This window comes from Prionailurus bengalensis, chromosome C2 (assembly GCF_016509475.1).
Source record: "Prionailurus bengalensis isolate Pbe53 chromosome C2, Fcat_Pben_1.1_paternal_pri, whole genome shotgun sequence".
Lineage (NCBI taxonomy): Eukaryota > Metazoa > Chordata > Mammalia > Carnivora > Felidae > Prionailurus > Prionailurus bengalensis.
In genome coordinates, this window is record NC_057350.1 from 150,702,610 (window position 1) to 150,714,879 (window position 12,270).

The 12,270-nt window shown below is 42.1% G+C and overlaps 1 protein-coding gene across 2 annotated transcripts in view; it reads left to right on the forward strand.

The window, feature by feature from the left end:
- ULK4 (unc-51 like kinase 4) overlaps positions 1 to 12,270 on the forward strand; it is a 592,138-nt gene that overhangs the window by 280,086 nt on the left and 299,782 nt on the right. For both annotated transcript variants that reach the window (XM_043595665.1, XM_043595666.1), the window contains one exon: positions 4,443 to 4,491. In XM_043595665.1, coding sequence (XP_043451600.1) covers positions 4,443 to 4,491 — 49 coding nt within the window. The remainder of the gene's footprint in view (positions 1 to 4,442; positions 4,492 to 12,270) is intronic.

Here is a 12,270-nt window from a genome sequence, read left to right on the forward strand (position 1 = left end):
TCTTAAATACAGAGAACAATCTGAGGGTGGATGGGGGCTAGAGGAGTGGGGGAAGGTGGGTGGTAGGCATTGAGGAGGGCACTTGCTGGGATGAGCACTGGGTGTTGTATGTAAGCGATGAACCACGGGAATCTACCCCCAAAACCAAGAGCACACTTTATACACTGTATGTTAGCCAATTTGACCATGAGTTATATTTTTAAAAAAAGATGAAATTCAGCCCAACTCACTTCTGTAGCTCTCTGAACAGAAGCAGAGGCATCTCCCTATTTCTACTTTTCCTCCCTAAATTGCATCTAGTCATTTATATCTAACCATTGCTAATTTATTTTCTATTTAGCCTGAACTGTCAAGCATCAGTAAATAAAACTTTTAAGAAGTTTCCCAATACCAAGGGCAACCAACACTTACTTTAGGTACAGGAGGGAGTTAGAATGTCAAACAATGTATCCTAAAGGTTTTCATAAGTGTATTCAAAATTTGCTGATTCAAACAGCACCCTCTTGGTTAATAATGTAAACAGATATACAAAATCCCGGTGAATCTACGGAGTCAAAATTTTGTAAGGAAAACTCTTTAAGCACATACCACCTATTATTACATTGTACTGTTAAGGGGAAGAAACAAAACAAAGAAGGCCTGTCCCTGCCAAAAAAAAAACAACAAAAAAAAACCAAAACAAACAAACAAAAAAAAAAAACCACCCAAAAAACTGTTTCCAGTGGTCCAGTGAACTACTTTTGGGGAGGGCAGTTTATTTCAGTTTTCATCTGGAATTACTTAGAATCAGTGTGCTTAAGAGGGCTAACATAAAGAAAGAAAAGTATGCTGTGATGTAGTTAATATCTTCATAGTCCTTTGAAGATTAGGGATAATTTCAAAAAGATCTCTTTTTGTTTGTTTTTGGTTTAAAAAAAAATCCAGATAAGACTTTTTATTTCCTGTCCTTCAGGTTGTCCATAGACCACAGAAATTTTATTATTTTAGAATGTAGGGATACAACAGGCTTAATACTGGTGATTTAAAATGTTAAAAAAAATTTTTTTTTAATGTTTAGTTTTGAGAGAGAGAAAGACACAGATGCAGGTGGGGGAGGGACAGAGAGAGAGGGAGACACAGTATCCAAAGCAGCCTCCAGCTCTGAACTGTCAGCACAGAGCCCCATGAGGGGCCTGAACTCGGGAACCATGAGATCATGACCTGAGCCGAAGTCGGACGCTTCACCGACTGAGACCCTCCCTACAGGTGCCCCGCTACTCGTGATTTAAAATCATGGTGACTGACCACTGAACAGATCCCCCAACTGAGATAGACTTTTGCAGAAGTCTATTATGATGACTTAAGATTTGCTGCCTGAATAATTCCCGGGGATTCAGCCACATCAGCTTTCTTTGGAGGTAAGCCTCATCCTCCCTGGTCTACAGAGGCCTGAGCGCTGGGGCTGCTCTCCAGAGTACAAATTAAAGGAAGAAAGCTCTGAGTAGTTTGCTTCGTTACTTGGAGCATACCGAGAGTTTGATCATTTGAGACCCAAGCCACTAATTGGGCCTATGGTGGTATGAGAGGAGGTGGTTAAAATGAAGAGACAGATTTTTAAAATCAAAGTGTAAGAGCATATTGAAGGCAAGCGAATATTGTCTCCAAAGTTGTCTAAAATCTGTGGATTTCATATGCTTAACTACGACCCACATAGGAGAAATGCATTTTGCATCACCATCCAGTATACATGCCTGTAGACCTGTAACCGACACAAAAATGTCATCGAACGACACCCTATGTGACAGCTTTGGGTAGTCTCTATGTTATTATGTTTAATCAAGAAAATGCTAGTCAATAGCCAGTGAACTCCTCTTATTGCCCACTTATTGGCCACTGCCCACAGTCTGGAAAAAACACTGCCTTAGATCTTCGTAAACATCTGCAGCCCTCCTTGCTCCGGACTGGCTAAGTTGTTTTTGGGAATTTACACTTGCGGTTTAGTTCATGAGTCATGGAAAATGTCATAGAAATGCTGTGTTTTTTAAAAACTAAAAGCGCTTTTATTTAGCTTGAGCTCCCTTTTTATTTACCAGACGTGGCTCTGAATTATGTCAGTCCAATCCGAGAACAATTGTTATGGTTGGTGGTATTCAGAAAAATGTGAGGCCTGGCGTGCTAGAACCGATAGTTAGTTGAAGGGGGCTGGAGTAGTCGTCCCGGCCAGCCTGCTCATCGTGCAAAAGCCCAGAGAAGGACTAGTTGTAATCCATAAGAATGGGTTATGGTAGTTTCTGTAGGCACATCTTAGTAGTGGCATATATTTAAAAATACTGTCAGGAGGGGCACCTGGGTGGCTCAGTCGGTTAAGCGTGTCTGACTTCAGCCCAGGTCATCATGATCTCATGGTTTTGGGTTCGAGCCCCATATCAGGCTCTGTGCTGACAGTCAGCTTTAGATTCTGTGTCTCCCTCTCTCTCTGCCCCTCCTCCCCCTCAAAATAAATCAACATTAAAAAAAAAAAATACCACCAGGAGGGTGCTGGTATTGTGAGCAGATGTTCCTGGATCTGAATGTTGGGGGAGAGGGTAGAAGAAGCAGCTGTCACCTATAGGTTCCATTGGAGAAGAAGTGGGGCCCGTGTCCCCGGGACTTTGTGGGTTTGGGTGCCAGGGCAGCTCTGAGAAATATGCTTAGCTGTTTCAGCCTGGGCCTAATAAGAGTATAGATTGTAAACATTTAGAAAAAAATTTTTTAATGTTTATTTATTTTTGAGAGAGACAGAGCATGAGCAGGGGAGGGACAGAGAGAGAAGGAGACACAGAATCCGAAGCAGGCTCCAGGCTCTGAGCCGTCAGCTCAGAGCCCGACGTGGGGCTTGAACCCACGAACCATGAGATCATGACCTGAGCCGAAGTCCGACGCTTAACCGACTGAACCGCCCAGGCGCCCCCCCCCTTCTTTTTTTAATTTTTTTTTTTTTTTTTTTTTTTTTTTTTTAAAGATCATAAACGTTTTTTAAAGCACAGTTTAGGAAGAGGGATGGTCACCATTTCAGGAGCTGAGGAAGTAGACTGGGAATGTGCCGGCCTGAGGCTGTGTGTGGTCTCGAGTCTGTGCATTTCCCGTCCTGCCCAGGCAGTAGGTGGGGAGCTTTGGCCTCACATCTGAGCCTTCAGTTGCCCGGGAAAGTGAGAGACTGTACATGAGTTTGATGTCTGTAGTCAAAATCTTATCTGCTAGTATATTGGGACTGCAAAAGTAATCGCATTTACTTCTGCTAGACACTGGGGGCTTTCTAAGCGCTCCAGTCTCTGGGACTTCTTTCTGTATCTCACTTTCTCATAACACATATTTACAAACACCCCGACACTTTTTTTTTTGGCGTGTCTCATAGGCTTCTCTTTTATCAGTGTGTTATCATAGACAAACAAGCTCGAGGGAGGCCAGATGATAAATTCCCTTCCTATCTACCGGGCAATTTCTGTGAAACAGACAAACTGCACACGCCCACAATGAAGGCGGCTGCTCGTCTTCAGTGCTGTGGTTTATCATCCAAAGTAAATGCTAATAAAATGAAGGCATCTGATTTATTTTTAAAACTGAATGAGGAGGGATCAACAGATTATAGCTTATGGGCCAAATATGGCACATACCTGTTTTTGTAAATAACATTTTATTGGCACACAACCATGCCTATTCATTGAGGTATTATTTATGATGACTGGTACATTATAGTGACCGAGTTAAGTGGTTGCTGTAGAGACTGTGTGGCCGACCAAAGCCTACAATCTTTGCCATCTGACCCTTTACAGAGAAACGTTTACTGCCATAGACCAAAGGAATATTTAGAGACTGAAGTGTTGTTTTAATAAGAACTGTTACTTTTGAATTGAGGCTATTTTCTCTTAAATCGCATGAAAAAAACCTTTTGTTACAATAGATAATCATTAACTAGTTTTGATGAGGGAAAGGTCCCAAAGTCTTGATTAGGGTCTACTTTTTATTTTTTAAGTAAAAGATTAAAAATCATTATACATTAATTCATTAGTGCTGAGAAGATAGCTAATGAGGCATATATGAAAGATTACAGTGTGGCACACTTATAATTTAACTGTGCGGTGAGGGCTGGTTACATTATTTCGGCTAGCATTGCCTATTTTCATAGCCTTAATGAGAGTTGTGAATTTTAATTAATTCTTACATTTATAAATGTCAATCTATTTGAGATTTTACTTGCTACAGACCAGTAAGGCTAAGCTAATAGTCACTTGCAAAGAAGCCCCATATTTCTTGTATTTAATAGGGGTAGTTCAGTGTATTAAAAATGAATATAATCATCTGTTTTTCGGGCACAGAACTTAAGCAATGAAAGCGGGGGCTGTGGTCATCTTTATCAGGGCAGCAGTTTAAATACGAGTTATCTAATGTGTGCTTATCTTTTTATTTTTATTTTTTTTTAACAGACTTGTGGAAGAGAGCAAACTGATCCCACTCATTTTTGAAGTCATTCTGGTAAGAAGGGAAACGTGTACCTGAAATTCAAGTGAAGTTTTAAGAATGTTAAGGTTTCAACCCCGTTGTGTGGTCGGGTTCTAACCCTGACTGTCCAGAAGGATTCTGTGCCCTTCATTGTCTCATTCACCTTATCGGGCCTCAGTTTCCTTGCTTGAGCTCCTGTCCAGCTCTGAAATTGTATAGGGACACTGTTTAACCACCTGTGCTCGTGTCACAAGTCCTTCATCTGAGGTTGGTTTGCGGAGGAAGGTCAGAGGGATGACCACTACGCTTCAGTATGAATTTTCTGATGCTCGCTGTGAGTCCCTCTGACGTTGTAGTCATGAGTCAGATCAGCAGTTTTGGGCCTATGGCCAGAAAGTTATGTTCTTCAGGATGTAGAACAGCTCCAAACACCTTTTTTTCTCTTCACAGAATGCTACTCAACTGAAAACCATCTGTTAAAGAAAACATTTCACCTATGGTTCCTATGTGTAGAGAATAAAATGGGATTGCAGGGTTGACTTCCCATTTCTGATAAATCCCTATTTATTACTAAAGGCAGGTTTGAGAAGTAGGCTGGAAATCCGTACATCAACACAGTGCCCTTAGCGCTCTGTTCTCTTGTACCTAGTGGGTTATCCCCCTTTACCAAAAACTTGCCCTACGAGGCTGACTGACAGCGGAAGGGACAAAGGAGGAGACACGTCCCCAGCCAGACTGGCCTAACCTCCCTTGGTCTTTAATGGAGCAGTAGCCGTGATAGTCTGCTAACTGTACCCATGGAAATTAGCTTTCTTTAATCCAAAACTGTTAGCCTATAGGTTGTTTGTGTGTTGATAATGGCTAAATGGTGAAAACATTACTTTTCTTAGCTGCAGATGAACCTTTTCCTTTCAGGAGAGTGGGTTGGGTTTGCTGAGCCATGTGATTGGATGGGGACAAGGGGCGAGAGTGGGTGGTATTTCCAAAGCGCGCTCAGGTGACGATGAGATGACGCAGAGCCGCCGTGCGAGGGGGATGTGCAAAGTGAGAGGCTGGAGCGAATTGCTTTGAATAGTAAGGAGATTTTATAAGCAGTGTCAGGAGAAAAAAATGGAGAAAAATGGGAGGAAGAAACATGCAGACGGAGAGCCGTCTAATGGGGACGTTAAGCTCCGCCAAGTGGCCGGTGTGTGTCTCCACCTTCAGCAGGGTACATACGTGACTTGCTGATTTGTTGCGGCATCGGATTTGTTTTGGAGGGCGGCGGGTGCAGTCAGCTGCCCGGTTTGAGTTGGGTTGGGTATGGGCGAGAGCCAAAGCTGTCCAAACCCAGCCGTATCGGGCTTGCGTTTGAAGAGACTGGTGTCGAAGACCTATGGAGAGCGCTCTAGAGCTACCGTGGGCCTGAAGTGGGGATGTGTCTCATCCCCTTGCTGTGGTAGGGGTGTTTCTGACCTGTTTAGGTCAGTGCAGCTCCTTTTGTGACTGATGAAAAGTTCTCATCCTATCCAGTCCCCTCAAGGCCTAAAATCCACACATAGGAAATTCCTTCTGGAAGGTTACCAGAGTTCCTCTGTGCTTGATTAATCTTTGTATAATGAGCACCTAGCAAGACTTCATATCTTACCACGGTAGATGTTTAATTGATTAATGCCATGGTTTAGACCTTTGTCATGTCGTAGAGAGTGGGTAGAGGTGACCTCCACTCTCCAGGTGAGGATCTCAGCCAGTCCTGAGTCCTGAGTCCTGAGTCCTGATCTCCCAGGCATGTCTGGGATGATACTTTCCCCTAACCGGAACAGCTCCATACTCAGGTTTCTTGGAGGATCATATTTTAAAAAGAGGTCCTGTTGTTAAAAATTAAAAAGAAAACAAAAAAAAACACCCCAACATTTGGGAATCACTGCTTTTGGGGACAGGACTTTGATGTCTGTGAAGAACCTTATTCAATCCCTTTTCTTTTTTTTGTCTTTCTCGAGTTGCATGATCTCAGGTTTTTCCCTCTATATAATTACATTTTTTAATCTGTGAGATGTCCTCATAGCAGTTATCCTGTGAACAGTTGTCTTGTCCTTTCTAAACTTTTATCACCGAGCAAGACATGACATAGCATTTTAGTGATTCTATGATGCATTTTTTTAATAACAGATTTTAGCATTTAACAGATTTAACATTTCTGAAACTGGGATGTACTTTCCAAATCAGTGGCATTTTGCGATTGCTTTCAGCCAGGAGACCTGGTTGTCATTGCCTTAACTAATTCATCTCATTTTTCTTTTTCTTTTTCTAAGTGCCCAAGAGTGATGCATTATAAAAATATATGTCCGAATATGTCTAAAAGGGCTCTTTCAATAAAAATAAAAGGAACTTTCTAAGTAATGAGAAACCATGTCATAGTTTAATTGGCAACATTTTTCTTTCTTAGTGCTTGGTAAAATGATGGGTGCATCTTAGAACTGAGGGATTCCTGCTTTCACAGAAACACAGTATATTCTTGCGTTAAGTTTGGGTCTAAGCCCCCCGGCCAGTGTGGTGTCCTGCATACGCGTAGCAGCTTCTCGGCAACAGTTTGATCAGAAGAGACACCGTGGAAGATGGTGCAGGGTCCTGTGTGTTGGATACTCCTTGTGTCTTCTAGCCCCCCACCCCCATTACGATAGAAAAGGCTGGTGCCACCCCCATTACAGTAGAAAAGGCTGGTGGCCCACAGTGACCTCTTGATGACTTTTTACTCTCAGCTCATAACTGTTTTCCATCTTCTGTTTGATGTACTTACAATCTGATACAGGCTTTGTAACTTCCTTCTTTTCTCGAGTTCCTCATACAGTGTGTTCTTACCAGCCATGCGTCCTCTCCTAGATGTTTCTCATTAAGAGAACAAATGTTTGTCTTATGGGCAGGAATTGCAGGCAGCTTCTGTGTCTTTCCTGTAGGCCTAGAGGGGAGTGAAGATGAAGGGAGCAGCGTTGTGAATTTGATGTCCTATCCGTGTCAAATAGCCATGTACAGATCGTACGCAGATAGAACAAAGAGCTTTAAGTATGGGCCACGCTGGTGAAGATACAGTGCAAAGCTGTAGTAATCAAAACAGTATGGCACTGTCACAAAAAAGATCTTTGGAACAGAATAGAGAGCTCAGGAATAAATCCGTGCTTTTATGGTCAATCTGTGACAAAAGGGGGGAACATACAATAGGGAAAATTAGTCTCTTCAACAAATGGTGCTGGGAAAACTGGCCAGCTACGTGTGAAAGTATGAAAGTCTACTACTTTCTTAGACCATACGCAAAAGTAAACTCAAAATAGATTAAAAACCTAAGCGTGAGGCCTGAAACCACAAAACTCTTAGAAGAGAACAGAGGCAACAATTTCTTTGACATCAGCCGTAGCAACGTTTTTCTAGAACTGTCTTCTCAGGCAAGCAAAACAACAGAAAAAATAAACTACTGGGGCTACACCAGAATAAAAATCTTCTGCACGGCAAAGGAAACAATAAACAAACCAGAAAGACAACCTACTGAATGGGAGAAGATACTTGCAAATGATTATTATCTGATAAGGGGTTAACACTCGAAATGTATAAAGAACTCACAGAACTCAACACCAAAAAAACCCCAGTCTGATTACAAAAATACCTGTTGGGATGAGCACTGGATGTTGTATGGAAACCAATTTGATAATCAATTTCATATTAAAAAAAATAATAAAAATAAAAAAAAATAGGCAGAGAACCTAAAGACCTTTCTCCAAAGAAGACACACAGATGGCCAATAGACACGTGAAAAGATGCTCAATATCATTAATCATCAGGGAAATGCAGATCAAAACCACCATGAGATGTCCCCTCACACCTGTCAGAACAGCTAGAATGAAAAGAAATAACAATTGTTGGCAAGGATGTGGAGAAAAAGGAAACTGCATGCACTGTTGGTGGGAATGCAAACTGGGGCAGCCACTGTAGAAGACAGTATAGAGAGTCCTCAAAAAATTAACAGTAGAAATACCATATGATCCAGGAATACCATATGACCCTGCTAATTGGTATTTCCCCAAGGAAAAAGAAAACACTTTGAAAGCATACATGCACCCCTGTGTTAATTGCAGCATTATTTACAGTAGCCAAACTATGGAAGCAACCCAAGTATCAATTGATAGATGAATGTATAATGAAGATGTGGGGAGTAAACACACACACACACACACACACACACACACACAGGAATATTACTCAACCCTATAAAGTATGAAGTCTTGCCATTCGCAACAACATGGATGAACATAGACAATATTATGCTAAGTGAAATAAGTCAGAGAAAGACAAATATATGATTTCACTGCTTTGTGGAATCTAAAAAAACCACATAAATGAATAAACAAAAAGCAGAATCAGACCTATAAATACAGAGAACAAACTGATGGTTGCCAGGGGTGTGGGGGATGGGCAGAATGGGTGAAGGAGAGTGGGAGGTATAGGCTTCCGGTTATGGAATGAATAAGTCATGGGAATAAAAAGCACAGATAGTGTAAAGAATATCGTCAGTGGTATTGTAATAGTGTCATATGGTGAACAGCATAGGATAATGTAGAGACTTAGTCAAATCACCGTGTTGTGCACCTGAAACTAATGTAACATTGTCAATTATAGTAAATAGAAAAATTGGTTAAGCACATAGCCATTTGAAAGTAGTCTTCATTATTTTGAAGGAAAAAAAAAGCCATTTCCAGTTGTAACTGTCTCCTCAGGAGGCACAGTGCTCCCTCCTGTCTGGATAGCTAAACATCTGGGCCCTCTGGATTCATAATGCAGGAAGAGCGATGTGCGAGCACATAATTGGACAGGAGCAGTATAGGAGCTTTGTATGGGGAGCGAGAGAATGCTCTGGATCCCAGGGGAGGATCTTCTGTTCATTGCAGGGAGAGGAGTCTCGCAGAAGTAGTAACCTTTGAATGTGGCCTTGAGAGGGAGTTGCCATGAGGAGAAGGTGAGTACTTGGATGCACCTGGACCAGAGACCATGGAGAAGTGTAGGCAGGGAGTCTGGAGTGGGAGCCAAGATCCTGCAGGCTTTATACTGTGGTTGTTTCATATTTGCTTGGCTTTGCACATAATTTATGCTTTTCAAAATCAGATAGTATCCTCTAGTTAAAAAAAAAAAAAAAGATCTTTTAGAGCCTCTAGCTGCAGGGACTGTGTGCACCGAGAAGGTAGACTGCTCAGATAGAGGTTGGGCCTTGGAGAGAATCAGGCTTAGGGTTATTGGAGACTGGTTGAGGGCTGGAATCTCCATCAGCAAGGCTTTTGAAAGTGGGGAAGGAGACATAAGACACAAAGGTCGGTTTCAGAGGTTTGATCTAAGGAGTTCCAACACCACATTCAGGGCAGAGAGCAGGGCAGAATGATTTTAATCCTGGGGTCCAGCTGCAAGTTTCTCAGCTCTGGACAGGCCAAGTGGTGGGGAAAGCCAGATAGCGATTGCTTACAACAAAGGAGCTGTCACAGCAGCTGGGCACTGCTTCCCTGGCAGGGCCCACCTGGGTGGGGGGCCTGCCTTTTCCTTGGCCTTGGGAAGCAGCTGTGTTGAGTAGGGGGCTGGAGACTCAGGCAGGCTGCGTTGGATTAAGCTAAATGGCTTCCTATTCAGCCTTCAGGGCCTAGCATGCTAAGGCAGTCTGGATCTTTGTAACAAATGTGGGTTCTTAAGAATGTGAACCATCAGAAGGACCCAGTGGCTTGGATCCGAGTGCCGCCTTGCTGGCTGAGCGGGGTGGAAGGCGTTCTTCTTTCCCCTTCTGCCCTTTTCCAAAGAGTAGAAGTTGCTTTTAAATGTCTCTTAAGTATGAATTTGAATGAATCAGCCTGTGGATTTTGCTGTAACTCTAATCTCACCTCACTTTATTTCAGTGGTTTATGTTTTGGCCTACTTCAGTAAATCATTTTGATACCAAGTAATATAGGCAAACTGTATTTTATTGGGGAAAAAATCTTTATTCATAGCAGATTTTCCAATATGTGCCAAAATATCGCTGTCATGATGTTTTATGTGTCTGTTCCAAAACAAACAATTAAAGAGCAATTTCAGTGGCAAATGTTAACAATAAAAATGGGATTAGCAATACGCTAGTTTGACAATTATATTGTTTTAGCAATCTTGAGGATAGCAGCTGAAGCAAGCTCGAGTAAATCTTTCAAGTCAACGGTATCTTTAGGAAAGAGTCTCTTTATGGACCCTTGGAGCCGCAAGGATTTAATCATGGAGACACCAGTGTAGTATAGACTGGCAACCACATTACTTTTAAGAAATGTTTTCAGTCCTGTGCATCCATCAGGCTTTTAAAATTACTTGGCTCTTTTCTACTTGTGACCCACCTGATGTGAATTGGTTCTTTCAGGGTATGTTAAAATGACAGGTTCCTTATGAGGTTAGGACTCTGCACACTTGTGTCCAATATGCTGTTAATACGATTCTGCTGTGCACATGGGCATGAATTTCTAAAGTAGAAAACAAGATTTGATTAAAATTTCAAAATGCTTGACTTAGGAAGATACTTTCAAAGTTACACAAAGAGTGCTTACTGGATGTAGGAGATAAATCTGTTGCTTCAAACTTGCATGGGTCCCTGTTCAGGGTTTCTATAGATTGCAGAATGGAACTCTAAAACCAGCTGTTGTATACGAGATGACTTTACACACTGCCCGTGCACTGTCATAAAAGTACGTACTTGGTTGTGTGTGTGTGTGTGTGTGAAGGGGAGGAAATGGATATGCATGGATCTGTTTTTGGTAGCTTGTGTCATCAATTTGTATTTGCAAAATAGCCCTCTAGGGCAAGGGTGTAATCTCTCGACCCTGGATTGAATGAAGAGAAGCTGTCCATATACCAACCGAACACTCTCATCAGATCAGTATCCTGATAGCTGGTTAGCCAGAATAAATGGGTGGAAGCTAAGGAAAATAAACTTATATCAGCAAACTTGGCTTGAAGCATCACTGGTTTCTACATAAGTAGCCTAACTGGTTTGAAAGAAGATGGACTTTATTAAGATAAATACCACATATTGTATCCACTGGAAAAAAAAATGCTAAAATAGAGCTTAGGATATCTTTGACCAATCATAGGGCACACATTGGGAGTGTGTTACATGTGGCTTCTCCAGAGCCAGTGGAATCCCGAGTTTTATTATCATCCTCATGTCTAGTTAGTTCTGCTCCAGATCCTGGGCCCCACTTTGAGGAAATAGTATTCCTTCTTCCTTCTGTCTAAGGAAACAGTGTAGTTAAAGAGCACAGAAGTAGACAAGTGATCTGTACTTCCCAGGAGTGTAGCTTTTGCATTTTTTGGTTTTTACTCTTGGTTGGTTGTGGAATTAGACTTGTAAAGAAATGAGTGAAACTTGGGGCGCCTGGGTGGCGCAGTCGGTTAAGCGTCCGACTTCAGCCAGGTCACGATCTCGCGGTCCGTGAGTTCGAGGCCCGCGTCGGGCTCTTGGCTGACGGCTCGGAGCCTGGAGCCTGTTTCCGATTCTGTGTCTCCCTCTCTCTCTGCCCCTCCCCTGTTCATGCTCTGTCTCTCTCTGTCCCAAAAATAAACGTTGAAAAAAAAATTAAAAAAAAAAAAAAAGAAATGAGTGAAACCTCAGTAAAAATGAGCAGCAGACAAGTGAAGGGAGTCCGGTACAGTGGGATGAGGGAGAAGCAGAGAAACCAAACACCGGATTAAATTTTAAAGAAGCGAAAAGATAGTATTATGCTGAAGAGACAGTTTTCTTGTCTGGATGTCTGTGAATCTTGGGTGTTTATGCCTTCACTCATCTCA